Consider the following 27,365-nt stretch of genomic DNA (forward strand, 5'->3'; position numbering starts at 1 on the left):
ATATACTAACGTAGTCAATATTAGTATCATAATTTTCAAATAGATAATCATCAATGATTATTTTATTCATTATTTCTATGCTCCTACTCCACAATTTGCCTAGGCCCTAGAGCCTGGGGAATATTTTTGATAAAATCCAATAGATTTAAACGATTTTTGTACTCTAGTTCTTTTATTATTCTTTTATTTGACATGCGTCTGTAAATTTAAAGAAAATATCATCAATGAAAATATCAAATATGAAAAATAGCAAAGTTTGTTTAGTGATTCCGTACATACCCACATAACGGCTGTTTATAGAGTCTATTAAAACGACCCCTGGATGTTGTCGATGTTGCGGAGGGTTGTTTACAAAGCTGTGCAGGATAAACTGTTGGTTTCACATTTCGGTACTGCTAATTTCGTTGGTTTATTTCAACAATAATATGTTGCACCTAATACTCAAATAGTTAAATTACTTATATAAATATTAATCAACAAATTTTTGTTTTATTATGGCTAAATAAATAAAGCCCATGTTAGTTCTAAGTTAGGACCTAGCAGCTAGCTAGACTAGGCCTTGCATTCTATGCCATTTTATTTTTAATAGAAAGTAAGCCTACATTCCTTCCTTTTTAGCCTTCTGTAGATAGCTAGTGTAGTAGACTAGGGAGGCTAGCCTATGCAGGTTCTGGCACCTGAACCCTTTATTGAAATACATGGCTAGCTAGCAGTATATAGTAGCAGTGGAATTAACATGGTCTATATGGTCTCATAATGTACTTCCTGATAATAATGTAATGTCAATGATGACGTACTAACATAATGTACAGTACTAGCTAATCTACAGATGCACGGGTTGACCATGCCTAAATAAAACTTTTAATTACTATTTATTTATTTAAATTTTATTTTAACTATATTTATTGAGGGTGATCCATCCAGCATTTGATCATGCCAACAGCGTCATCCCTCTACTTGAAGTAAGTAAAGCTGTAAAATATATTAATAACTTATATTTTATACTTTTTGTCCAAGCTCAAGCAATGTCAACTGGGAAAAGAAAAAAACCTAATACGGCAGATTCAACAGGCAACCAAACAGACACTCGTAAAAAATCTAAAAAAGGCGGGAAGGTTTCACAGGATGATGTCGACCATGATAGTGCACATTGGACAGACCTAGGCCAGCCATCTGATAAAGGTTTGACACCGGTTTTAATGTACAATGGACCAGGTATTTCTGGATCGAGTAAAATTGCGGGATTTGATCTTGATTACACGTTAATACATCCAAAAAGTGGTCGCAAATGGCCTACAGGTAATTTGACTACAAAAGGGTATATTGTTATTTTAATTGTTATTTCCTAATTTAACATATAATTCAGTACATTAAAGTCTCTATACAACATTGTCAAAATAAAAAACACAGCTATTTCCCCATACATTATTAAAAATAATTGTACTGTGTACCTTACCTCTGCGTAGATCGATTGAAAAACTACAGTCTAACTCCTTTGGGACACCCCTATTCAGGGGATACTTTTTTATGAGCAAGGGAAGATATGGGCCACCCTCTATTCAGTTAATAGGGCTTCTACTGTATATTGACATTTTCTGACAAATTTTTCCTACTTTTTAGGTCCAAAAGACTGGCAATTTATGAATGATGAAATTATACCAAAGTTACAAAATATTCATCATGATGGTTACAAAGTTGTGATCTTTACTAATCAACGTGGGATTGAAAAACAACACACCAATATTAAGCATTTTAAGACAAAATGTGAAGATATCATTTCAGCCATTGACATTCCTATTCAGGTAATGTAGTTCCTTATGCTTATGTTTCATTAACTTGTTAACATTTTTTCAGATTTCTAATTTATAAAAACATCAGAGTAAGAATTCTCGAAGATGGTGGTTAACGGAGAGACCTGGAAAAAATATCAAATTTGTGTATACAGCAAGTAAAAAATAGCAAAGTTAGCTACAAAATCTAGCTGGAAAACCCTTAAAATGACCAAGGAAACATAACTAACTGTTTGTAGGGTTAACTACAGAATCAATTATTGGTACATTTTATCAATGGTACATTTTAATTCTGTATCATTGTGTACTGGGACCTTTAAGAAGACAGTATAAAGTATGAATAAATAAGTATATATATTTATTTCAGGTTTTTGTATCAACCAGCGAAAGCCACTATAGAAAACCAAGCACAGTGCTCTGGGAAACCATGACCGAAAATAATGAAAACATCTTAGTAGATTTAAATGAATCCTTCTACATCGGTGACGCAGCAGGAAGACCCAAGGCGTGGTCTCCTGGTAAACCTAAAGACTTTTCCGCAAGTGATCGAATGTTTGCTGCAAATGTAGGGATCAAATTTCAAACTCCTGAAGAATATTTTCTAGATGAGAGTCCGACTGAATTTGAGTGGCGGTCAATTGATCCAAAAAAGCATCTTGATGTTAAGAAAATAGATGCTGTTGAACCAAAGGTAAATATAATATTATATTATATATTTATTATATGTTTATTGTTACTTCAATCATTTCATCATCTGGTCATTATTAATAATAATTATCACATTTCTATAGTGCCCTTTTCGTGAATAATCATGCTCAAAGGCGATTTACATAGCACATTATTACCCCGGTCATTTTTTGGATCAAACCTGTACCATACTCCCATAATGCAGCTAGTGATCAACGCAAAGTTGTGTCTTGATCTAACCGGTGCCCATTTTATACACCTGGGTGGTGAGAGGCAAATGTAAATAGAGTGTCTTGCCTAAGGATACAAGCAATATGGCAAGAGTTGGATTCGAACCACAATCTCACGATCACAACACACTGCACCACACGCCCTCATATTAGATCACTATAGAACTGAGTGAACAGCTTGAGCAACAGATTTAGGATGTTGGGAAAGAGGGTCTTTCCCCCTCTCCAAAAACTTTTCCTAAAAGCCCCTTTTTTAGCTTAAAAGTTGTGGGGCGGGGAAAAGAGAAGATCAATTGGTGTGGAGAGTATAGTGAGATATTCCGAAAAATTTCCACCTGGCCAACTCACATGCTAGGAAATCGGCATTGCAATTAAATAGCATTCTACACAAATTATGAAAAATTGGGCAGTTGCAAAAGTGTTGATAAGATGTTGGTTATTAATGTGTGTATGTGGTTATAAATAATTAATTGTTAGGTGTATAGTAATTATAAACTTCTTATTTTTGAAGGATAAAGACTTAATCATTATGGTAGGACCACCAGCTTGTGGGAAAAGTGCCTTTTATAGAAACTACCTTGAGAAACATGGCTATGTACGAGTAAACCAAGACACGCTGAAGACCCAAGCCAAATGCCTCGCCCTTGCCTCTGATTCAATTAAAGAGGGCAAAAGTGTTGTTATTGACAATACCAATCCATCATCAGTGACCAGGGAGGCTTACATTCAAGTTGCTAAGAAAAATGGTTAGTTTATTTCATGTGACGATGGTTTGATAATAATATATCAACTAACTAATATGTTAAAAGCGGCGTTTGAATGCAAGGCCCCTATAACTAGCTAGGAAGGGTAGGCCTATGCTGTATCACCAGAGACAAGCGATTCAGAAGGTCCCCACGCCGCGAGACAGGGGAGGGAGGAGAGAGATATTTTAGATTCGTGTGTAACTAATAAAACAGCTATGTTGACTGTATATGATTTTACGCTCTAGCAAAGACAGGATATTTGTTGTCCTCCCCTAACCGTCATGCTTCGTAAAGTCCCTAATGTCTGTGATCTGTGCTTGTATTTCTAGACATCATGTTATCACCATATCGTTTAAAAAAAAATGATTTACCTTTTGGTCAATCAGAAACCCCATTGCCTCTGGAAGTCAATGGGTTTATGGTTAAATGTAACTGTTTATTTCATCTTTTTTATAATATAAACGAAATAATTATTTTCAAATTTTGATTTTTTTCATGTTTTGTGGGACAGTCCATCTTTAAATTATAGTCATACCTTTCACTCTACATCGCAATACAACTTTCATTTCAGGTTATGGAGTAAGATGCGTTGTCATGGATGTGCCCGTGGAACTAGCCAAGCATCTAAACTACGTCAGACAAAACTATACTAAAAGTGCAGTGCGTCGAATTCCTAACGTGGCGTATAACATGTATAAGAAAAAATTTGACGAACCAAAGAAATCAGAGGGTATAGACGAGATTTTTCGCTTAACTTTTTTGCCTCATTTTCAAGATGAGTATCATAAAAAGTTATTTCTGCAATGGACAGATTATTAAATTGGGTTTTTTTGTTTTTTTGGCATTTATTATTAGGCAACAGTACTTCCAACTTTTCTGAGGTCGCACTCAAAGTGTGTTTTTAAAGGATATAAAAAAAATGATTATGATTTTATGAAAGTCTTAATTATAAGTATTCAGGTTTTGGGATTTATACTTAATTATGTATTATTTATGTATGGTATGATAGTAGTAGTTTTTCTTTTGTATACTTAGCTACTGTCTCAATCATTCTGGAACTAGATGGTGGTGGGTGGGGGGAGGTGGAGGGACAGGTACCTGGTGTGGGTATTTCTTTTACTGTGTATATATCATTGTGAAGGGTAACTGATATGGATTTAAAATTATCTGAAATAAAGGTAGAACAGAAAGTTTTTAAAATATATACATTTTCTGGCTGGATTCTAACATGTGAAGTCAGTGAAATAGTAGAAATGTTTTTGCAATTAACTATTGTGATGAATTTTAAATAATGCTATATTATATAGTTTAATTTAATATACTAGTATATATTGAGGGTTTTTATTAAATGTTTCATTAATGTGTAATTGTATAGAACAATTGTCTTTCAGCTTTTAATAAATATTAGATATTTTTAAATATTTATTTCATTGCAATTATTTGACTTTTAGTTTTTAAGCAACAAAACTACTACACTACTACAAATTTGATGTAATTGAAAAAGGGATAAGAATTCAAAATTATCAAACTTTATGTGACAAAAAAAATATGATGTGCCTATATATGGTGGTTCATATCAGTACTATATTCAGGCATATCACTACCATATTTGGGCACACCACACTTTTTTGTCAAATAGTTTGATAGCGTAGACAGAGATAACATGAAATGTTCCCTATGGCTGCCACAAATCAGCTAATCGTATAAAGCCAGTTTAAAGCTGTGCCATCTATTCATTGTATTAATGGAAAGGTGGCATAATGGCAAGGGATATCATGCTAGCATGCCAGAAGCATTGGTTCGGGACTTGTCAAACTTGCTTGTATCCCGAGGCATGATACACCATAGTTTAAGTTTATTCTCATTGCCCGATCCTTCTGATGAGAAGTAAAGCTGTTGGTCCTGTATATATACATTGTACATGTCCACAATAAAGAGCTTACCATATTAAAAAAGAGTAGGGCAATGTCTACTGATGGCCATCAAGGTCATCCTGTACTGGGCCCTCTGGAAGGGTGTATCCTCCTGTTCTGAAGTAGAAAAGTTGTGTCTCTTGAAAGCAAAATTTAACCCCTATTTCTGTTTTCTTAGTTTCAAAACAAGTGAACACAAAACCTGATTTCTGTCCATACACTTTGGCATTGCAGATATGGTATCTGTTCAAATGTTCTCAACTTTAGTTCCACCTTCTTAGTGCCCCTCCCTAATATGTGCCCCTCCCCACGTCAAAATCAGTACACCCTTATTTTGTAACTACATAATCTTCAAACAAAAATATACAGCAAGACAAATTTGAAATGTCCTTTTAATTATTTACATTCAACATATATTTACATACGAATGTACTGTACTTAAATATTTGATTTAGATACATATAGTAATATTTAATATAGTACATTTAACAATATTGAGAAGCGGAACAATTTAAACATCATAATATGGTATTAATATTTTCTTTAAAAAATGACATAATTCTATTAATAAAAGCAACTAGTAAAATTATCATCAATGAAAGAAATTACTTCATTTTCGTTTTGAAATAAGCATTTTATTTTAATTTTAGAATTAAAACCCAACTTCATGATTTAACATTGTAAATAAAATTTATTCTAAAGTGACAGTACAATGTACAAATACCACTAATACAACCAAGGTACAGTAAAAACAAATACATCTTTTTAAAATGGAATTTTGAAGGAACAACAGGCCTGTTAAGTCAAACTCTTTCTGAACTAGACATTCTTAGGCTGGCGGCTCAAAATGTGTATTTGTTGATATTATAGAATTTAATTAAAGGATACAGTACTGTATTTATGATGATTATTCTTAATCTTAAAGGGACAGTACAATGTACTTAATGTGTACTGTATGTAATTAATAAACAATCAACGTATAAACAAATAATACAAACTTTTTAAAATTGAATTTTAAGGAACAATATTCTTGAGCTGGTTGAATATGTCTGTTGTTTTTAAATTTGTAGATATAAAAGAATTTCAGGATATTATGATTGTTTTTAGAAAGTCTGGTTTCAAGAGAGTTGATTGTAAATTGTCATCATATTACATTATCAATAATCTTCAAGAATAGTCTTGTTATTCGTATTTTAAGCTCTGTCTACACTATCAAACTTTATGACAAAAAAAAAGTGTGATATGGACAATGGACATGATGATGTCATATCACTACCATATTTGGGTATATCACTACTAGTTTGATGGTGTAGACGGAGCTTAAGACATAGTGTATGGAATAATCAATTTGAATACCCAAGGTATCAACAACTTGAATAATGAATAGCCTATGGTATCTGGCAATATAAATAGAATACCGTGTATGTGAATCGTACTAATTTTATAACGGAAAGTACCTTGTCAATGGCTCTAAAGCCCAGTTTCAATAGAATTGCTACCATGCTACATAAAAATCAGTCCAAAGCAAACTTCTCACACAATGGAGCAATAGGCCTATACATAGTGATGCTATGGAAACCAGTTTTAACTTGATTATTTAACTACTGCAAATTTTCTTGACATCAGGAAAAAAGTTAATTTGTCAGATATTTTGCACTACTATCTTTACATATTAATGTTTGTACTGGATACTTAGTAAAATTGAGAACGCTAGCGAAAAGTCCAACCAGAGAATTACTTTTTTTTGCTGAATGTGCTGAATGTCCAGTATAATTTCAGGGAACCATCTGACCAATCCATCAGGCATTGTCTTTTAAGGCGAGCGAGTGCGATCACTCACCTAACACACTCTTAAAATGCCCTTGAGGAGTGCGATTTACAACACGCTTAAATTTGGTAAACTTCTACACACCAACGTACAAACAGCACACCTACAGCACCCCTGAATGTATTGAGGAGTGCAATTTGTAGCACACCTATAATTTTCAAAAGACAAGGCCTGAATCCATGATTCTTATATAGTACTATTGAGGTATACAACTGTAAACCATAAAGGTATGCCTTAATTCAGTAATGCTGAAATTCTATAAAAACCCTGAAAATGCCTTCAAAAATAAAAAAAAAGTTACCCAAAATTATCCAATAAGTATCTCAAACAAATTGAATATTAGTTGATTAATGGACAACCTAATACATAAATAACATTTTACATAACAACCATCTTCATACAAAATAATTTTTTTAAAGATTCTTTTCAAAACACACACTGTTGTTAAAAAACAAAGTATTTTTCTTTCTTTTAAAAAACAGGATTACAAATTTAAATAAACATCATTATCCAGATGTAAGCCTATGAAAATTAAAACTTATTTTGAAATATTAAAACATAAGAGAATATTGTTCGTGTTCACCTCTTTTTTTGTACACATCTGTGATATGAAATAGTTAACAATTATGCTAATTGATATGAAATAGTTAACAATTATGCTAATTTAATTCTTAATTCTCAACATTTTGCATGTATTTGCATGTAATTACAACCTTTTAAACCCTTGAAACAACCTTTTATGTTTACACAGACAACAAAAAATGATACATAATATGAACATTACTTCAATTTAAAAACTTAAAATGAAATTTAAAAATGTTTTTATTTACAAAATTTTAATAAGCACCGTTAATATTATTATGTAATTCATTCAAATAACAATGTTGTTTTGTTTTTATTTATCATTGCAGCATATGCTTCAGTACATGATAACAAGAGTACACCATTCCCTTACAAAGTTGAAGTTAATTATGAGTTACATCTTAAAGTTTTCGCAATGTTCCATACACGCCTAAAATTCAATATTGTACAGACTAATGTACAATCACTGAGATGGACATAGCTAATATGTAACTCATCGACAGTGGCATTGAGAAAGGGGTGCCCAAGTATCGACAATTTTGTTCAATAGTTTGGTGCAATAATTCCAACTCATGTGTTGACCATATTCTGACGTGAAAGCCAGATCATAAATGTACACCTTAGCCGCAATCATGAATGCAGTCATTTGAAAACCCTGGATACACAACAATATACAATTTTAAGCGATAATATTGAGGTTCAGCCTCTACATATAGGGGTGGGTGTTGTAATCAAATATTTCCTAATAATCTGTTATACTGAGTGTACATTTAGCCACCATGATATATTCTGTTATCAAGTAATTTTTAAAAAAATATTTGGCATAAGCTAAACGTATAACAATACAGGTTCGAAAGAAATAATTTACTTTTCTTACTATTAGGCAAATTTAAATAATTTAGAAAGTATAATGAATATTAGAATATAATAATGGTACTTTATCTTAGCTATAGCAACCCGTTTACCAAGTGCCAGTTGCAAGATTTTGAAATAGCGAAGGTCCAGTGGCTGTATATCATTTAAACTAACGAACCCCAACCCCTATCTAAGTATATACCACTTAAGGGATATTCTTAAAAATGTTTTTGCTTAAGTGAAATACTTATTTCTGGTAATATCCCACATTTTTGTAGATTGGTGAATGCAGACTCTGGGCCTAATAAAAAGTGCTGAGCTCCTAATGTATTTTATAGATATAGATTCTCCTTTACCACCAGTTGGTTTAAAATTGCAATAAAAAAGATTGGTCATTCTAGCATACTTAGTACTGGCAGCCATATCAAGTGAATACAATCTACAGTACTCATATATTTCAATATCTCAGATTAGTTGACTTCAGATCAGTTAAAAAAAGTGTGCAAAAAGATCATAATAGTTACACGGATAAAAAATATTGCAAATATAAAAATCATATTTACAGGACCATAAAAAGATGACATGATTTTAAAAAATAATGTCAATGTAATTAAAGACTTTTGTGACCAGAATATTGTTATTTTCGGAGTTTTGTTCTCATATTGGAATCCCTTTACCTAAATAATAGCTATATTTTGTAATCATTTGGCAAAAGTAAGCGGTCTCTAATCGGAGGTTACCATTGACATTAAAACCAATTTAAATTTACCAGATATAATATATTGTTTGGTAAAAAAAATATATATTTCTAAATTTCTTTCCATCTTGCAATCCTCTCTCAAATTAAAACACCAAAAAATATATTAGTAATTTCAATGTTTTCAATAAGAGCACCAAAGTATACTGGCTATAATTGTTGAGCTAATTGATATAATCAATCAGACAAAGAGGACGCCAAGGCGCCCATTTATGGTGATATCATTTCAAAAATTATTATAATATAATATAATATTTGATAGTAAAGTGAACGAAAGTTATCACAATTACTTAAAAAAAATTTCTTTCCTTGTCTTTGCTTATCTGACATTGACAATCAATAGTTCTTAAATGCACCTCCAAACTTAAGCTCGGTTCCCAACGCAACACAACGACTTATGCAAGCAAGTTGACCAATCATAAGCGGCAGTTCAGATGATCAACTTACTGGCAGGGCGATTTATGTCTTTGAGTTGGGTCCACATGGGAACCAAGCTTTAAAAGGAAAAAAATGTAAAATACTTTTAAAATAAAAACTGTTGCTTGAAAAATTGCACCATAAATACAATAATAAATTACAGGATAGAATACTACTGTAATTTCTTAATTAGTAGTAGTACCAATCACATAAGAAATTCAATTAGAGATGACTCACTAAAATGTATATTTACATTAAAATAAATATGAAAAATATATATAGTTTTCAAAATGAAAAAAGATGGAAATGTTTTATCAAAGGACAATGCAATATAGTATAAAATTGCATTGATGATATGGATGATGAAAATTTATATTCATTTTTTTTCTAAATATTTTGCATTGATTTTGGCCACTTTCATTATTAAGCTCTGTCTAGAATATCAAAACCAGGGAGCATCTCCCTGATCAAACTAGTTTGACAAAAAATGTGTTATGTGCCTTATGGTAGTGATATGTTTAAATATGGTAGTGATATGTTTAAATATGGTAGTGATATGTTTAAATATGGTAGTGATATGTATAAATATGGTAGTGATATGTTTAAATATGGTAGTGATATGTTTAAATATGGTAGTGATATGTTTAAATATGGTAGTGATATGTTTAAATATGGTAGTGATATGTTTAAATATGGTAGTGATATGTTTAAATATGGTAGTGATATGTATAAATATGGTAGTGATATGTTTAAATATGGTAGTGATATGTTTAAATATGGTAGTGATATGTTTAAATATGGTAGTGATATGTTTAAATATGGTAGTGATATGTTTAAATATGGTAGTGATATGATGTCATCATGTCCATATATAGGCACATCACAATCACATAATCACATAAAGTTTGATAGTGTAGAAAGAGCCAATAGATTGATTTAAAAAACAAAGGAACCTAGAGGTATATATGTTCCTACTAATCTGGACACTATTGGACTGGCCCAGGAAGGTTAGTTTCTGTATTGTTTAATTTCATTGTGTATACAGTGTAAATGCGAAAGAATTTGGCACCGTTTAAACTGTAAGAAAATATTGGTTTTGGGAAGAATTATGGATTTTTTTAATTACAGAGAGTTGACTGTATCACTAAACAATATTTTGCAATTCCTAAAAATACAACATTTTATGCACAATATTGGATAAACGTTGGTCAAAATGTCACATTATTTTTTATATTTCATATTTAGATTTCAATTTTAGATTGCCTTGTTTCACAGGCATGCAAATAAAAAATCTAAAAGAAAGCTAAAAAATGCATTTTGTGAACCTCTCTACTTCCTTGAAACACATGTTTCAATGGTTAGTGTCACCTCGTGGATCACTAACAAATTATTTGTTTCTTAGCTTACATTTTCCTTTCATTTTTCGTATCTTAATACTCAACTTAGAAAGTCTAAACATTTAAATTCAATTTTATACAGAAGATTGTTTTTGTTTTAAAATAATTTGCTAAAATAATATTTATACCATAAATAAGCTTAAACAAACAGTAATGAATAAATAAATTTCAAGCATACCTTGTAGCAAAAATTAAAATTGATAAAACTATTTGTTTACTTAAAGGAAATATGCATATGCAACAACATTTTCTATTGTGTCACATTACCACATGAATTAGCTACCAAAAAATGAGCTAAATACGTTTGCTTTTGTTACATATCCAGGCCTGTCAAAGTTCTAACAAACCCCTTTTTCCAAAAGTGCCCTTTTTAAGCTAGAGACTAGCAGTAAAATTAATGATAAATATAATAATAATAGTTAATTCTTATATAGCGCATATAAGCAAGCTCTCAATGCGCTGAACATTATTACCCCAATTATTTTTTGGATCAAACACGTATGGAAACATACTCCTATAATAATGCAGCTAGTAATCAGTGCAAAGTTGTGTCTTGATCTAACCGGTAGGCATTTTATACACCTGAGTGGAGAGAGGCAAATGTAACTAAAGTGTTTTGCCTAAAGGATACAAGCAATATGATGAGAGTTGGATTCGAACCACGATCTCACGATCAGTAGTTCAACGTCCAATACACTGAGCCACACGCCTTCACATGCTTACTAACTTACAGTAACTTCTGATGATTTTTGTCCCTTTTGTGGAAAAAAGGGGCCTGTAAAAAATTGGTATACTGACCCAATTGTAGATTTCATGGGTGGGAAGGTACTCTGGTTTGAACTCGAAGATGTGTAAAACCTGTATAACCGTGACACCATATTTAAACGTTACTTATGACAATTTCTGCCGCTTTTTGTGGAAAAAAAGTGCCCTGTAAAAATCCTTCCTACAGACTTGATATACTGACCCAATCGCTTGTGTGGGAAGGTACACTTGCTTGAACTTGAAGATGTATAAAACCTGTATAACCGTGGCACAATGTTTAAACTTAACATTACTGGTTAAAACCAAGGACGTGGAATAACATCCTTGACCAACAAACGATTATAACGTTATTTCTGCCATTCTTGAGGTTCCTTCTTCGTCCTCGTCATCTGCTTGCATTTCTGCTAATAACGGCCTATTGAAAAAATAAAATGGTTTAATAATAGCACCATAACAAATACAAAAATAAGGAAACAAAAGTCAAAACAAGTTTACTAATCTCTGTCTACACTATCAAACTATTTTGACAAAAAAAGTATGATGCACCCAAATTAATATGGTAGTGATATACCCAAATATGGTAGTGATATGACATCATCATGTCCATATATGGGCACATTATATTTTTTGTCACATAAAGTTTGATAGTGTAGACAGAGCTTAAAGATGTATTGTCCCTTTGTCAAATTCCAAAAAAATAAAAAATAAAAGATTTCGAAAAAAAGTGGGTCATTTTGAAGTATCATAATAGTTATTAACTTTCACCAAAAATTAGTTGAAAAAAAAATCATTTAACTGAAATACAGACGTGTTTTGGTTCAAAAAATAACTTTGACTTCCAGTCAAAGTTTTCAATCAAAACATACCCCATAATGCAACGCGCTTATTTGGCTACTCTGTATGCATACTCATAAAACTTCCTCGCGACCTGTGTGAAAACACCTTCTCAACCGTGAAGAGTTGTAAACAATCCTAATTAGCATCATGCATAATGTATACTCGTGGTTTGAAATCTTTGTTTACTTTCGCTCGCGACGATTTTCCAGACGAAATGTAATTAATTAATATTTAGCTTTTAATTACGTAAAATTGTTGTTTTTGACTCGAATTTTCGACTTAAAGTGAATAACTTTAATATTACTTTGATATGGCCAATTTAAATTTAGAATATTTTGACCTTCATTTTTTTGTGTTTCAAGGGACAATACATCTTTGAAGTGGTTCTTTGATATTTTTTGATCCATGATCTGGAATAAAATCAGATTATCTCCAAATTTGAGGAAAAGAAAGGCAGTTAAAAATGTACTAAAGATGTCAAGCTGACAATCTCATAAACTAAGCGAAAGACGTTTAGCTCATTTTCCCTAGCTGGATCAAGAATCTGGAACAATTTGACGAGTAACATTTAGATGACTATAATTAGTTTAAAAAACAATAACACTTTTTATTTCAACCAATGCTATGACTGATTATGAGCTTACCGTCTTTATTCGAATAAATGCTTCGAATAAATGCCATGCTTTGAATAAACATCTCCCTTAAATAAACGCCCCAAATAGAACATCATTTTGAATAAATGCTGCTCCCCTTGAATAAATGCCCCTCCCCTTGAATAAATGCCCTGGGGCCTTCATTTATTTTCTCGAATAAATGCCCCGCCACATATATATACACAATATTGTATTACAATACATTTCTATTTGTAGTAGAATTCATTGATAGACATGATCTACAATTTACCAAGAATTTGTATTTTATCACTTCTCCCGAATAAACGCCTCCCACGTATAAATCCCCTCCCTAAAAAAGTAAAAACACTCCTTATTCAAATAAATACGGTATTATAGAAATGAGCGCCATATATGTTAATAGTACAATTGCTGTTTCCTTGGAAGAAGAATTAAAAACACTAAAACTGCCTTTCAATTTTCAGCCATAATAATAATTACATAGCATAGCATTCTTACCTATCTGCTCGACGTGCCCGACGTATGTGCATATATCTATATTGTTTATATCCTATCAAAATTAGCAGAAATACTAGTACTAAAAAGGCAGTGGCCATGAATATGGCTGCAGCTACTTCGTTTAAACCATTCTTAGCTGGTTCATCATTTTTAACATCATCAATTCTGTTCCTTGTAGTTAAATTTTGAGAGTTGTCCACCATACCAGAGCACACATCGGTAGTGATATCTAAAACAAGTAAAATATATTTTTTTAAAGATTGAAATAATTTTTAAAATTGTTTATTAAATTAAAAGGGAAAGCACCTCATAACAGCAATCCTATAGGACCCAAGATGTAATGGAAATACATAATCTGAACCCATATTTAGGAAACACCACCTCTATTAAGGGGACATTCTCATATGAAATGAAATAGGGGAAATATGTTTTTTATGGTCCTATTCAGGAGACGCCTATATAGGGAAAATTTTGTTGGGTAACAAAGGAGTCCCTTAATAGGAGTTTTACTCAGGGCGTCAGACCGAATCAGAATCCGGACGTGATGTGAAAGCAGCCTTAGTAGAAACAGCTGTATTTGTGGCCGAGGAAGGCAAATGTTAAATCAATGCTACAAGTTTTTAAAAATTATCTCATTACCTGGATAAACTGTTAGCATAGACACAAAGGTACGATTTGTTCTGCTACGACACTCAAGATATACTGACAAGGTTAATTCTTTAAAGGGCACCATAAAGTAACCAGAACGATTGACACGCTTTTCTTGCTCTTTTCCATCATAATACTGATAAGTAATGCTACAGTTGACATTTTTTATAAATATCTGCCATTCGATTAAGGTGAAGTGATCTACGTTAACTACTGCACATAATTGCAAATAGATGAAATCTGTGAAAATGAAAAGTAAGAAATGTTAATATTTTATCTTTGCCAAACAAGACAATTTTCATATGGTATATGTTTTATAAAATTATAACAAATAAAGTAAGTTAATTTATGTCAATAGAGAGGTTTCGCAACGCTATGAATACGATAACGATAATGAAAACGGATACGTCACACACACGTATTCGTTTTCCTAAGCCAGTAAAAATCTGATTCGCATGGCAACAATATTGAGGTCGCTGTCCAAAATAAAGACTGCGGTGAATTTGAGCGAAGCGCAGGTACGTGTTGCTTGGCTGTCTAGGCCTAGCGTAACATCAAAGCAAGTGAGGACTGCTATTTATCAAAATTAACCTAGCATTTTAGTAAATTACTTTTAGTAAATTACTTTCAATAAATATATAATAATCATGAATCATTCCCGATTCAAATGCAAAATGTGCAAAAATAGATCAAGAACTATACTCGTTTTGTAGTTACGAATATGGCTGGTGATATTCGTCAACACGAATACGCTTTACGAATATGATATGAAGTGGGGATCAGTTCAAAAGTTTCACAAATGTGTGACATACAGTATCTGTTTTCGTTATCGTTATCGTAAGGTTGCGAAACCTCCCCACAGTCATTACGAATAAAGGTAACAGTTTAAAGTAGTAGTAAAGTAGTTTAGATAAATAATCAAAGCAATTATACCTGATTCAACAATAAAATGTGTATAACCATTAGTGCACACAATCTCATCACTACTTGAAGAGCCTACAAAAATGGAAGAGTGGTTAAGAATTAATTCAAAATGATACTGTTAAACTTTGCAAAGAAGTTCATGGGCTTCTTTTTTAGGACTCTTGGGTGGGCTTTTTTATTTTGTAAATTTCTAGTACAATAACAGGATTTTACAATAAAATTTAATGATAAAAAACAAGAAGATCGACGTTTCGGAACCATCATGGAACCATTTTCATGATGGTTCCGAAACGTCAATCTTCTTGTTTTTTGTCATTAAATTTTATTGTAAAGTTATATAGTAAAGCGTCTATTAATTCGTAATAACAGGATTTTTAGAGATTCCCTGCCAATTTTACATATTTGCCAAAGAAGCAGACAAGAAGAAGATACAAGATGCAATCAAATCAATCAAATTGGAAAACAATAGACATATGAGGCTTGATTATTGAGTTAATTGAGAATTGTAAGGTAATTAATATATTGATGATAAACACGACAATTGATTCAAAACAGTTTATCTTGAAAAGAAGCTCATACTATCTCGAAAAAAAAAGCTCAGATTTCGAGATGAGCTTCATTCTGAGATTACTTTTCCAAACCAAAGAGGAGGCTTCTTTTTGAGATGGTCTTCTTTTCGAAAAGAAACTAAGGGGTTTAGTGCCACTGGCACTGTTGACTGCACCAATAGACGCTTCCGAAAATGTCATTTTAACACTGGACAGCCAAGATTTAAGAAATTATATTGGTCCACAAAAAATATCAACATTTGTATTCGTCTGTATTGAGTATGAGCCCAAAAACATGAGAAATTAAAATTTTAAGAAAATAGGATGCTTAAAAAAATGTTTTTATACACGAACAAATGTCAACCGTGTTTACTATACTGTACCATGCATACCTTGTCGAAATTCCAAGATGTTTGACCTCATACTATTATTGCATTTACTTCCATTGACGAACCATGGACAACAATCCAAACTGATATGATACTGGGCATTCGCCATTAAATCATCCTTTCTGAATGTGTTAATTGACTTTGGAAGAGTTTCCAGATCTGTTAAATTAGTATCTAAGTTGCTGATAATAAAATCACATGGATGCTTATCACTGGATTCAAATATCCACTGAACTTCTATACTTGTATTACGAACAGCAACGAGACAAACATCTACTCCATAATCTATTGGCTCTTTAAAAAGAAAATTAATTTTTGTAGTTTAATGATTATAGGAATTATTCAAATATTATTATTAATCAATAGAGTTGTACATTTTTATTTTATTTTATTTCATCATCACCCTACAGTGACCAAACGTCACCATTAACAGGGTTGAAAGTCATAAAATATAATATAATATAAGCAAAAATCAACAGATAACAAGACAACATTTAGATATTACTGACATTAGACAAAACCTTGTGAATCAAAAAAAATATCAACAGATCCATCAACTTTACAGAGTGAGTGGTATAACTTAGGCAAACGATTAACAAAACCATTTTTAGTAATATTAGTATATTCAAGATGTATTGTCCCTTGAATACAAAAAAATGAAGGTCAAAATATTCTAAATTTAAATTGGCCATACCAAAGTAATATTAAAGTTATTCACTTTAAGTTGAAAATTTGAGCCAGAAACAAACATTTTACGTAATTAACAGCTAAATTAATTTGATTACATTTCGTCTGGAAAATCGTCTGGAGCGAAAGTAAACAAAGATTTCAAACCTTGAGTATACATTATGCATGATGCTAATTAGGATTGTTTACAACTTGTCACGGTTGAGAAGGTGTTTTCACACAGATCGCGAGGAAGTTTTATGATTATGCATACAGAGTAGCCAAATAAGCGTGTTGCATTATGAGATATGTTTTGATCGAGTTATTTTTTGAACCAAAAAACGTCTGTATTTCAGTTAAATGATTTTTTTTCCTACTAATTTTTGGTGAAAGTTAATAAATATTATGATACTTCAAAATGACCCACTTTTTTCGAAATCTTTTTTTTTTTTTTTTTTGGAATTTGACAAAGGGACAATATAACTTTAATAAAAAAGTATAATATTCATTTTTCATACAGTAAATACAGAATGAAAAATATAAATCAATTAAATATAAGTTGTAATAAGGAAGACTATATAACAGAGTTGAAAACAATACTGAAAATTAGGTGTATGTAAAATGTGATATTTAAAACAATTTAATGATTAAAAAAAAAATTATCTGAGACCTTGTTTCAGAGCGCCTAATAAATTGTGAACACAATATGTATTTGGTACATAATTATAACTTAAACATTTTTTATTTTATTAAACATTTTTGTTTGTTTAATTTTCATAAATAAGCAATTATATTTTCATCAATATTATAAAGTATTTTATTGCAAATTTAATAATTTAACTAGCCCTATACGTATTATTCATTTGTACTTTTTTTAATTTATATATAAAATATTACTAGGCCTACTCCAGAAGTACACCTTTCTTATTTTTACTGTATAATTAAAATTAATAATAATATGGCCCTAAAACTAGGCTATATATAGTAAAATATTTTTCAAAAATGTATTTTTAGTTGACAACAAAAACAAATCATTTTTGTTTCATGAATGGAGATATAGATTCGTATGTATTGGCACTGCACTGCAATTTGTTACCTACCTAGTCTAATGCTAGGCCTACCCACTTCTAAACGGGATCCTTCTAAACCAACCTAGGCCTAGCCTACAAACAAGCAAGGGTAGAAAGGTATTCACTCAGCAGGGAAAGTATCCACGAGCCGCCTTCGTGTTAGTAGCTAGCTTAATGAATGTATAACGCCTGCCTTTTTGGGCTGCACTTACCTTCGGGTCTGCATGCTAAAATGTAATATTCTATTGCACCTAACATCAGAATAACATGTGATGTATACATATTTGAAGGTCTACATTAAAATCAACTGTCAACAATGATTTATCTTTACAAACTAATTAAAAAGGCATTCCATTGTCTAAAAAAACTTGTTTTTTAATCATTCGGATCGCCATCTGACGGCGGCTGACCTTACATTACATATCATTACCCTTTGACATTTGTGCAACCAACCGTAACAAGAAAGGTCCCTGGAATTTTTTAGCCAGCCGTATTGTTTTTTACTTTCCACTCCACATTTTATTGCTTGATTTTATCTTGACCGCAGGCTAGGCTTTACGGTTTTATATTTTGTTGCCAGAGAGTAGGTTTTTAATTTGTGTAATTATTTTAATAACCTATTACTAAGATTCTTTAATTATCTAGCAGCAGTATTAAAGGTTATCTCTTAGTAATAAAATAGGCTAGGCCTAGGCCTAGGCTAGTGTTATTATAGTTTGGCCTAGCTAGGCCCTACCTACTACTACTATAGTCTACTTCTAGAGCCTAGAGTAGTAGGCTTTAGACTATACTAATAGTAGCTAGGCCTATTCCTACTAGCTAGTACTACTAGCTAGGAAGTAGGCCTAGGCTAGATAGAGGGCCTAGCCTAGCAAGCTACCGTAGGTAGGGAAATCCGGAAAAGCCTAGAGTGGGATAGGGCCATGCTTATTCATTCTAGTTTCTAGGCTAGGCTAAACTTAAAATTAATATTAATATTAGTCTTTAATGTTGGGTGACAATAACATTAGCTAACTTGCTCTCATAAAAAAAAATTAATCATCTGGATATGAATCTTTATTTAAACAATACAAATACAATTTTCTATTTGGCCTTAATTATTATTAATTTAAAATTAAAGTCATCTAGACTAGGCCTCCTCTAGGTAAATTTATATATTAAATTACAGAGTTATACAAGTAATACGTTTTCACCATGGGGTCAATGATGGGAAAAGTTATGGAAGAAAATCTGAAAAAGAGTCAAGCATTTATGCTGGAAACTCAAAAGATGCAGGTAAGGTTCGGACATAATCATGTGCTGTTTTATATTAATTATATAACAGTTAACACACCTATCGTTTTCTTGCTTTTTGATTGATTGATTTTGTATCACATGTCATGCATTATTTTTTCCATCATAATACAATGGTAATTTTTTTGTTGCTATAATTATAGAGAGAATTTTAAAATATGTACCAAAAAAACTTGATTTACTTGGTGCTAAAATAAAAAAATAAACTATAAATGTAAAAATATTAAATACTGTATTTTACATAGATGGAAAGACAATTACAGATGCAAAATTTGATGCGGGAACGACAAATGGCAATGCAAATAGCTGGATCACGAGAAATGTTTAACTGGATGGCGAGTTTTTACAGCATTGCTATGTTAGGAATGGTTGCTGGGTAAAGTTATAGATTGTTGTTATTGTTTAATGTTAAGAAAAAGCTAATTAATAATTAAATAACTTAATGCAGTATAAGTGGAGTGGAGTTGTGGCTTGGTGGTTATGATGCTTGGCTACCAATCCAAGGGTCCTAGGTTCAAGTCCTGTCATGTCAGAATTTTTTCTAAGGACAAATTACAACTCCCTTCCCAAAGACTTGTAATATGACTTTGTTTATGTAGAGCATCTTTTTGTATATGTGTGTCTTGTGAACAGGATTGCCATCTTTAAAAGTGGAGTGGAGTTGTGGCTTGGTGGTTGTGATGCTTGGCTACCAATCCAAGGGTCCTAGGTTCAAGTCCTGTCAAGTCAAATTACAACTCCACTCCACTTACATTATTTGTAATATGACTTTGTTTATGTAGAGCATCTTGTGTATATGTTTGTCTTGTGAACAGGATTGCCACCTCTAAGAAGGAATGAATTCGCTTATGGTTATCCTTGGCAATTTGCCTAAATATATAAACAAAACAAAACACCTTTAAAACAAAATAGTGGGACAGCATTTGGCATACATAGTTTATTACCATATTACATTATATATATATATCAATATTTTTATGTTAAAAAAATTGTATAGCTCCATGTTCAAAACCATCATAAACGATGAAACAATGTAACAAAATAAATTCCTCGGCAGCCAATTGGTTGGATTGGTCACTCATGCTATCCCATATAGATATGTTTTAAATAAAAAAAAAAAAATTACATAGCATAATGAAGTAATACAGACACAAGAAAAAAAAATGTAGAAGGCAGTATAAGAACCATGAGTGGATTGCAATATAAAAACCTAGGCTTAGACTGACTCTAAGACCTAAAGTCTCAGTTAAGCCTACCGATTAAGCCTACTGCAATATCTTATATAGTTCAATACCCCTTTTCTACACTAGTATCATAAAATCAATGCACAACGGTATTTATAGAAGTTAATTTCACCATGATATTACTAGCTAGCCTAAGTAGTTTAACTCGAGCGCTCACATCGTGTGGTTAGCATAAGCCTGCCTGGAGGAGGCTTAGAGTCTAAGACCACGGCGCTGAAAGTCTTAGGCTTAGACTTCTTATTGCAGTGGTCTTAAATCTAAGACCATTATTGCTAAGGGTTTCATCTTGGGGTTAAGTCTAAGACTAGGCTTAAGATTTTTTTGCAATCCGCCCCTGGACTATCCCTTAATTACCCCAGATAAAGGGAGCAACATTCATCAAGAGGGAATGAGATAAAGTACGAAAGAATTTAGTGCGTTAATGATGATGATGAGATTGGTAAGATTTATTTACAAATCTAAAGCCCTGTCTACACTATTATCAAACTTTATGTTATAAAAAAATGTGATGTGCACAAATATGGAAGTGATATGCACACATATGGTAGTGATATGACATCATCATGTCCATATGGGCACATCACATTTTTTTGTCACATAAAGTTTGATAGTGTAGACAGAGCTTAATCATGGTACAACCACATTAGGCATGTTATGGCTGATTCATGATTATTTTTTATTTATTGCTGTTTATGCAGTTTTTTAAAATCAAAGAGGCCAACTGTTCTAGTACCAGCTCTTCCTCTGACATTTGTGGTGGGCTATCAGTATGACTGGGCTTGGGGCAGCAAAGTTCACCGTATACGAGGTAAGAGCTCATCAAACGATATCTAATAGTACAAAATGTATTTTAAAAAAAATTAAAAATCATATCTTCTGTTATTATTAGTCAGTCATGTCTTGACCTGTACCTGCCTTTTCCATACTGTATCTTTATTTATTTATTTTTTTTCTTATTTATTTATTATTATTTATTTTTTAAGGCTCGCCCACCACAAGATGTTTGTCTCCATATTTCTGAACATCTACCTTCATTCTTTGATCTATTATCATTATTATATGCATTGTATTTTTCTTTTCCTTTTTCGTTAGAGTTTGTAAATAAATGTTATGAAATGAAAATGACACTAGGTACTTGACAAAGTAGCTAATTTAGGTTTATCGTTTCGCGAATGGAAACAACTTTTTCACTTAGTTTTAGAAATACATTTTTTAGAACTGTGCATTTTTAGAATGATAGTATTTTCAGTCAATTTCCACCATTCACATTATGGATTTGCCTTCTATTTATCCAGTAATCCTTTGATCTATGTGGCCTTGTTGCTTTTCTGAAATCAAACCAGGATACTGCAATTGTATGTGAAATAAAAACTATGTCTGTTTAGATAATAGTATGTAATATTATCAGTAGCTCAAGAAGATTTGGAAGGAAAGGCTATTCCTGCTCCACCCTAGCTGTCGTAAAGAACATTCTATTTCTAATAACAAAATAAACTCCCAAAACAGCATAACTTCATTTTTCATTAAAATTTTATTTCAGTTCATTCAATTTTACAGACAAAAATTTGCAAAAAATAAGGTACCAGAAAACAAATATTAACTGAATAAACTGAGGATAACCCAAGAAAGTTTAAGAATAAAACTTTCCATTGGGGTTTCCCAAATACAACTTACTAATTTAAATTTTAAAAACATCATTACAACATCATATTACTTTAGAATCGAAGACCAGAGGCACACACTGCTAACATGAAATTGAACTACTTTTTGATATCTATTTTTGACAGACTATTAATATTATATGTTAGCTCCTCCCCATTTAAACAATCTTGAATCCACCCCTGAAGACTGTCTTTAGAAAAATATTATTATTATTATTACACATTTCAACATCTGTGCGAAAATGAGTTTACATGATGTAATTAATTCGTCGCAAATCAATAGCTTCTCTAGTAATCTTATCTATGGAGTTATAAAATTAATTTTATACCTCCATGTCTTATCCAACCTCTGTGGTGTTTTTTTTTAAGATGATGCTGAAAAGCTACTTGTTGAAGAACGTGGGATTATTGCAATGCCTGGAGGAGTACCAACATTTACTGAGATTGATGCGGCAAGAAATACAGCCAAAAAATAGTGTCTTACAAATAATAATAATAGTTTTTTATAAATGAGAATTCATTCCTTTTGGATCATGATAGTTTTTGTCTTTAATATTTAGAACCAAAATTCTTTCTCTAAATTATTCTTAAAGTATGGATTTGGATGAATTTATTTTGATTTATATACTAGATTTGCCCGGTGTATGATTTTATAACTTGCAGTACCATTGAATACAAATACAATATCATGTTTATAGAAAGTGTATTAAATGTTATTAACTACAACTTTTACTTGTATTTCTGTGTAAAGATGACCCTAATGTAAAACAATAGAACCTATAGTGAAGACACCTCCAATGGGTGTCCCCTGAATATTGGTTCTCCTTAAAACATTTCGTTTCACGGTAAATTATTCAATTCATCGTAATGTGGCCCTTCATTGGGGGTGTATCCTTGATATAGGTGTCCCAAAGTAGGAGGTTCTACTGTAATTGCCATCCACATACAATATGTTCATCTTATCTCATCATCTCATCAAATTGAATTATATAAAGTCCACACCAAACAAAGTGACTTTTTATAAAACGAATATTATGTTTGTTTCAATCTACCTCATTTAAAATTAATGTAGATAATAAAGTAAATTGATTTATGATAACCAAACCAAATATCTATACAGTATTTCGATACGTAAAGAGTACATTTTTATCTGTACTTTTATTGGTGGAATTATACGTGTATTACTACTGTAGGATATTTGGATTGTATGGAGAGATCATTAACGAAAACGTCAAACTGTAGTGAATATAACCGAAGTGTGTGTTAATAAAAATACATAATTTAAAAGCAATTTGAATATGCATGATTATGTGATTTTCTAGAAAGGACAATTTCATATAAGCGTGAGTCAGTTATTGGTCGACTTTTTTCTCTTTTTCGTGCTTTTGGTTGATGTAGTTTTCTTTGTTTATACAGTAGTAGGCCTACAGTAGAAACGTCATATTTGACGTCATTATGAATTACAATTGCCAAGAAAAAGGAAATACATTTTGCTTATGAACATGCTAAATTACATTAAACCTCAGCACCCGCATTGCGGTTTTAATCAATAACACTAGAATATGGACTAGTACCTGGGACACCTTGAAGCAAGGTATACTAATAACATAATACTGAGCTCTGGAGTGTTTACCTGTGGCTGCGACACGATCAGTTCCACGCCTCTTAATTAACAGATGTACATAGTACAGTAAATTTTTGTATTTGTCGCAGCCAGACATGACATCAAACGAATGCTACGCGTTCCTATATTGGCAAGGCGAGCGGTGTTCTGTTAGATTGCCTTGGTGGAAGTGTATTCGATAGTGTCACATAAATTTGTATAAAAACACATTTCGATAAATCGATGCTAGCCTAAACAAAGCCCAAAATCGTGGAAAATGAAGAAAAAGGTTTTAGGCACTATTATTATTTTATCACAGAAATGACGAACTAAAAGGACAATATGAAAAGCAAAGAAACGATGTTCGTAACAGTCCGAAATGACCTTACTACGCTCGTACAATGAATACTGTTAGGCCTACAAATTGGACGGTGTCAATGACTTAAAATGCGCTCGTACAATAATAATACATTAGACGGATTGTATTCATATATTAATTTATTATTTCTTATACAACATGGACATTAGTTGCATTAATTATTTACAGATATTCCTGTAAAACTGAAGACACAGACAATTACATTGTTCTGATAATTTATTAAACATTTCCTATCTGACGTTTGTGTTATAATAATTACGTCATACCCAAAATTGAGTGTGACGCAGCACGGGAACAAACGCACCATTTGCATAACTTACATCAACATGTCTGTTTTTATAAGATGGGTCAAAACTGTCCCAAACAAATGAACTATCTGTTTCTGTATGTATGGTAATATTCATATTCGAGTCAGACGATACAATATGTTTAGTAACTCCGGCACTGGCGCCAAAATCTATATCCGTAGTTTGCGTATTGTTGCAACTTGGCGTTGATGAACTGATCGATTTCACTGGTGTGTTCATTGGAACTAAAAGGCAAGATGGCGATGTTGTTTGCTGAAAGAAATACAATAGAATATTGTTATCCTCTTAATAAAATGGTGGTAATGAGAGAATAATAAACAGCCGAAATTCAAGAAAGAAAAATAAGCCTACTAGGGTGTTTTTGTAATGTATGCTACTCCAATTAAATAATTAAATCATGTCATTTCCAATTTAAATTTCAAAATAATAGTTTCTTCCTTTAAGATTGAAGCAATAATGAAAACAAAAATGAACTTTGAAATAATTCGTTCGTTCGTTTTATTTCACATTGCATCTACAGAATAATTCAAAGTATTAAATAAAAGATGCACAGCCTGGAAAAGACCAAACAAGCGAGCTTTAAGTCTGGTTTCATCAGAACAAAATAACTACTAATAATTGTATCAAATACAAATAAACAATACTTAAATCTTTAATCTTAACTTAAGATCAGACAAGTAGTAGTAATACTATAAAAATATGTTTACAAAAAAGTTACACAATTACGCTAGAGGACAAACGTAAAGGGTATAATATAGGCCTACTATCATATTTTTGCAGGAAGTGAAAAAAAAGTTCAATTAATGGGATTTGTACTGTGATAAAAGGAATTGTTTATAATTGGACTTTAGAATTTAGTAAGGATTGACTTAAATTATTCCATATTAGATATAATAAAAAAGGAAGAAGGCAGGATCCCATAAAGATACAAGACCAAGTCTGCCTGAGACACAGGAACGAAGGAACACAATCGGTCAAATGACAGACAGGAAAGGACAAATCAACAGAAAACAACCAGGACAGTATTAGATTAGTAATGACAATATAGTCAAACTACTGACATGAAATGCAAGTAAACAAATTATGTAAAAGTATATCTATGTTAATTGATAAACAGCTGATAAAAAGCAATGTTAAGGAGTAGAAAATACGTATGTTGTCTAGATTGATAAAGAAATAAAAGTGGGACGAACTCCCGTAAAAAAAACTATTGGCATGGTTATGACAATGGTAATGGTTATCGTACAAATGTGTTGATTGTGGCAATAACGATGTTAAAATATTAATATCGGGATGGCACAAAAGTCAGGGTATGACCATGATGTAATTTTAAGATGATTCAGCGGGAACCATACATCCGGCACACACTTACTTTAACGTTATTGCATTAATGTATGTACGTGTGTGATATTTAATTTGATATTGTTCAATGATACGGATATGACGTGGAATGATTAGAAGAATGTTAAGTTAACAATGATCGGAGTGAAGAAGATATAAAAATCAAAATAATGGTATATAAAAATGACCTTACCTCTATTGTAGTAAGCGTGGTAGCAAACGGCGGTGTACAACGTTGGTCAAGTGAGCTCGGAATATCGTCAAAATACTGGACGCCACTGACCGGGGATAATGAGTCCGTCAACTGATCCCCGGCTAAATTAAATACAGGTAGCTTAGGCGGATGCTTAACTCTTCTACCTGTACTACATCTCGGTGGTGGAAAGGATTTGGCCCGAGTTCGTGGATTTGCTTTTTCCGGTTCTACATGCCTACACTGTTTTTCTCGCTTATATCCCCAATAATTATTCACAACTTCAACTTTGGCTGTGTCTACCCTTCCAATTTTTGAAAAACGTGAGTCCATTGTAGAATGTTCTGTTGGATCCGAAAGGTCCTTCCTTTTCAAAGGAGACTGTTTAGAATCTAAACATTCAGTATTTGACTGTCCTGCTGGCTCAATAACACGTAACTCAAGCAAGCCGGCTGACTGGTTCGATTCGTGCGATGAATCAGACGTTCGGTATATTCCATCCACATGCAAACTTTTTGAGGCATTCCGCTTAGCAAAATACGTATGTCTCCGCCTAAATATCTTGTAATATATTACTGCCATATTTATGGGTACTAATAGGAGTAATATAATAGCTAAAACAATCAACGGAATAATAAGAGCATTCTGTGGCGTTGTAGGTACTTCTTCTCCTGTCTCGTTGTTGTACATAATTCACCGCCTAACTGACCTTACTCAAGCCCTGCATTCCAGAATTGCCTTATTAGCATATCATAACACCTGTTCCTGTTTTGTAAGTTCTCTTGTACTTTGTGTGAATAAAAATATGTTGGTAAGAACACGGTATTATATCAGATAATCTTATATCAGGATTGAGTGCCATAATAACGTACAAGGTCAATGTTGGTCCAATAATATGTGATGATAAATGATGTTAGAATTTATAGCCTTTTTTCCGAGTGGTGACGCGATTGCAAACTGCAATGTGTTTCTACGTTCTGTGACCGCAAGGAAGTAGAGGTCTAACAACAAGTTAATCAAAGTAAGTTCTATATTATTGATAATAAAAAGCTATAACACCACAGTTCGATTTGCGACGACATAGGACCTGTTACGTCACAACACGAACATTATAGTTTATACGTGTTTCATCATTCGATTCGACGACAATAACACTTTGTTGCG

The 27,365-nt window shown here is 32.2% G+C and overlaps 4 protein-coding genes and 1 long non-coding RNA gene across 5 annotated transcripts; 2 read left to right on the forward strand and 3 right to left on the reverse strand.

The window, feature by feature from the left end:
• Window positions 1-332: 332 nt before the first annotated feature.
• Window positions 333-4,787, forward strand: LOC144845150 (uncharacterized protein F21D5.5-like). The gene is made up of 6 exons (XM_078702304.1): window positions 333-389; window positions 1,018-1,299; window positions 1,621-1,802; window positions 2,158-2,481; window positions 3,219-3,453; window positions 4,025-4,787. The coding sequence occupies exons 2-6, from the start codon at window positions 1,026-1,028 to the stop codon at window positions 4,270-4,272; spliced, it is 1,263 nt and encodes a 420-aa protein (XP_078558430.1). The 5' UTR covers window positions 333-389; window positions 1,018-1,025; the 3' UTR covers window positions 4,273-4,787.
• Window positions 4,788-11,972: 7,185 nt separating this feature from the next.
• Window positions 11,973-14,782, reverse strand: LOC144845152 (uncharacterized). Its single transcript, XM_078702305.1, has 3 exons — window positions 14,574-14,782; window positions 13,935-14,163; window positions 11,973-12,382 (listed from the first exon to the last, which is right to left on the reverse strand). The coding sequence occupies exons 1-3, from the start codon at window positions 14,665-14,667 to the stop codon at window positions 12,307-12,309; spliced, it is 399 nt and encodes a 132-aa protein (XP_078558431.1). The 5' UTR covers window positions 14,668-14,782; the 3' UTR covers window positions 11,973-12,306.
• On the reverse strand, window positions 14,783-16,483 carry LOC144845153 (uncharacterized). The gene is made up of 3 exons (XR_013612500.1): window positions 16,447-16,483; window positions 15,516-15,578; window positions 14,783-14,822 (listed from the first exon to the last, which is right to left on the reverse strand). It is a non-coding gene; the product is annotated as an uncharacterized LOC144845153 (long non-coding RNA).
• Window positions 16,484-18,633: 2,150 nt separating this feature from the next.
• LOC144844629 (plasminogen receptor (KT)-like) lies at window positions 18,634-23,103 on the forward strand. The gene is made up of 5 exons (XM_078701628.1): window positions 18,634-18,762; window positions 19,348-19,454; window positions 19,718-19,848; window positions 21,415-21,524; window positions 22,747-23,103. Exons 2-5 carry the CDS (start codon window positions 19,374-19,376, stop codon window positions 22,851-22,853), a joined length of 429 nt encoding a protein of 142 aa, XP_078557754.1. The 5' UTR covers window positions 18,634-18,762; window positions 19,348-19,373; the 3' UTR covers window positions 22,854-23,103.
• Window positions 23,104-24,466: 1,363 nt separating this feature from the next.
• On the reverse strand, window positions 24,467-27,090 carry LOC144844779 (uncharacterized). The gene is made up of 2 exons (XM_078701840.1): window positions 26,202-27,090; window positions 24,467-24,919 (listed from the first exon to the last, which is right to left on the reverse strand). The coding sequence occupies exons 1-2, from the start codon at window positions 26,889-26,891 to the stop codon at window positions 24,620-24,622; spliced, it is 990 nt and encodes a 329-aa protein (XP_078557966.1). The 5' UTR covers window positions 26,892-27,090; the 3' UTR covers window positions 24,467-24,619.
• Window positions 27,091-27,365: the final 275 nt, after the last annotated feature.

This window comes from Antedon bifida, chromosome 6 (genome assembly GCF_963402885.1).
Source record: "Antedon bifida chromosome 6, ecAntBifi1.1, whole genome shotgun sequence".
Classification (NCBI taxonomy): domain Eukaryota; kingdom Metazoa; phylum Echinodermata; class Crinoidea; order Comatulida; family Antedonidae; genus Antedon; species Antedon bifida.

Excerpts from the sequence above, each read along its gene's own strand:
- LOC144845150 (XM_078702304.1), top strand. The coding sequence starts at position 1,026 with ATGTCAACTGGGAAAAGAAAAAAACCTAATACGGCAGATTCAACAGGC. Across the intron at positions 1,803-2,157 it reads CCATTGACATTCCTATTCAG|GTTTTTGTATCAACCAGCGA; the intron begins GTAATGTAGTTC and ends TATTTATTTCAG. Across the intron at positions 3,454-4,024 it reads TCAAGTTGCTAAGAAAAATG|GTTATGGAGTAAGATGCGTT; the intron begins GTTAGTTTATTT and ends CTTTCATTTCAG.
- LOC144845152 (XM_078702305.1), bottom strand. The coding sequence starts at position 14,667 with ATGGTGCCCTTTAAAGAATTAACCTTGTCAGTATATCTTGAGTGTCGT. Across the intron at positions 14,164-14,573 it reads TATGCTAACAGTTTATCCAG|ATATCACTACCGATGTGTGC; the intron begins GTAATGAGATAA and ends TACTTGTTTTAG. Across the intron at positions 12,383-13,934 it reads CGGGCACGTCGAGCAGATAG|GCCGTTATTAGCAGAAATGC; the intron begins GTAAGAATGCTA and ends TTTTTTCAATAG.
- LOC144844629 (XM_078701628.1), top strand. The coding sequence starts at position 19,374 with ATGGGGTCAATGATGGGAAAAGTTATGGAAGAAAATCTGAAAAAGAGT. Across the intron at positions 19,455-19,717 it reads TGGAAACTCAAAAGATGCAG|ATGGAAAGACAATTACAGAT; the intron begins GTAAGGTTCGGA and ends TATTTTACATAG. Across the intron at positions 21,525-22,746 it reads CAAAGTTCACCGTATACGAG|ATGATGCTGAAAAGCTACTT; the intron begins GTAAGAGCTCAT and ends TTTTTTTTTAAG.
- LOC144844779 (XM_078701840.1), bottom strand. The coding sequence starts at position 26,891 with ATGTACAACAACGAGACAGGAGAAGAAGTACCTACAACGCCACAGAAT. Across the intron at positions 24,920-26,201 it reads CCACGCTTACTACAATAGAG|CAAACAACATCGCCATCTTG; the intron begins GTAAGGTCATTT and ends TATTTCTTTCAG.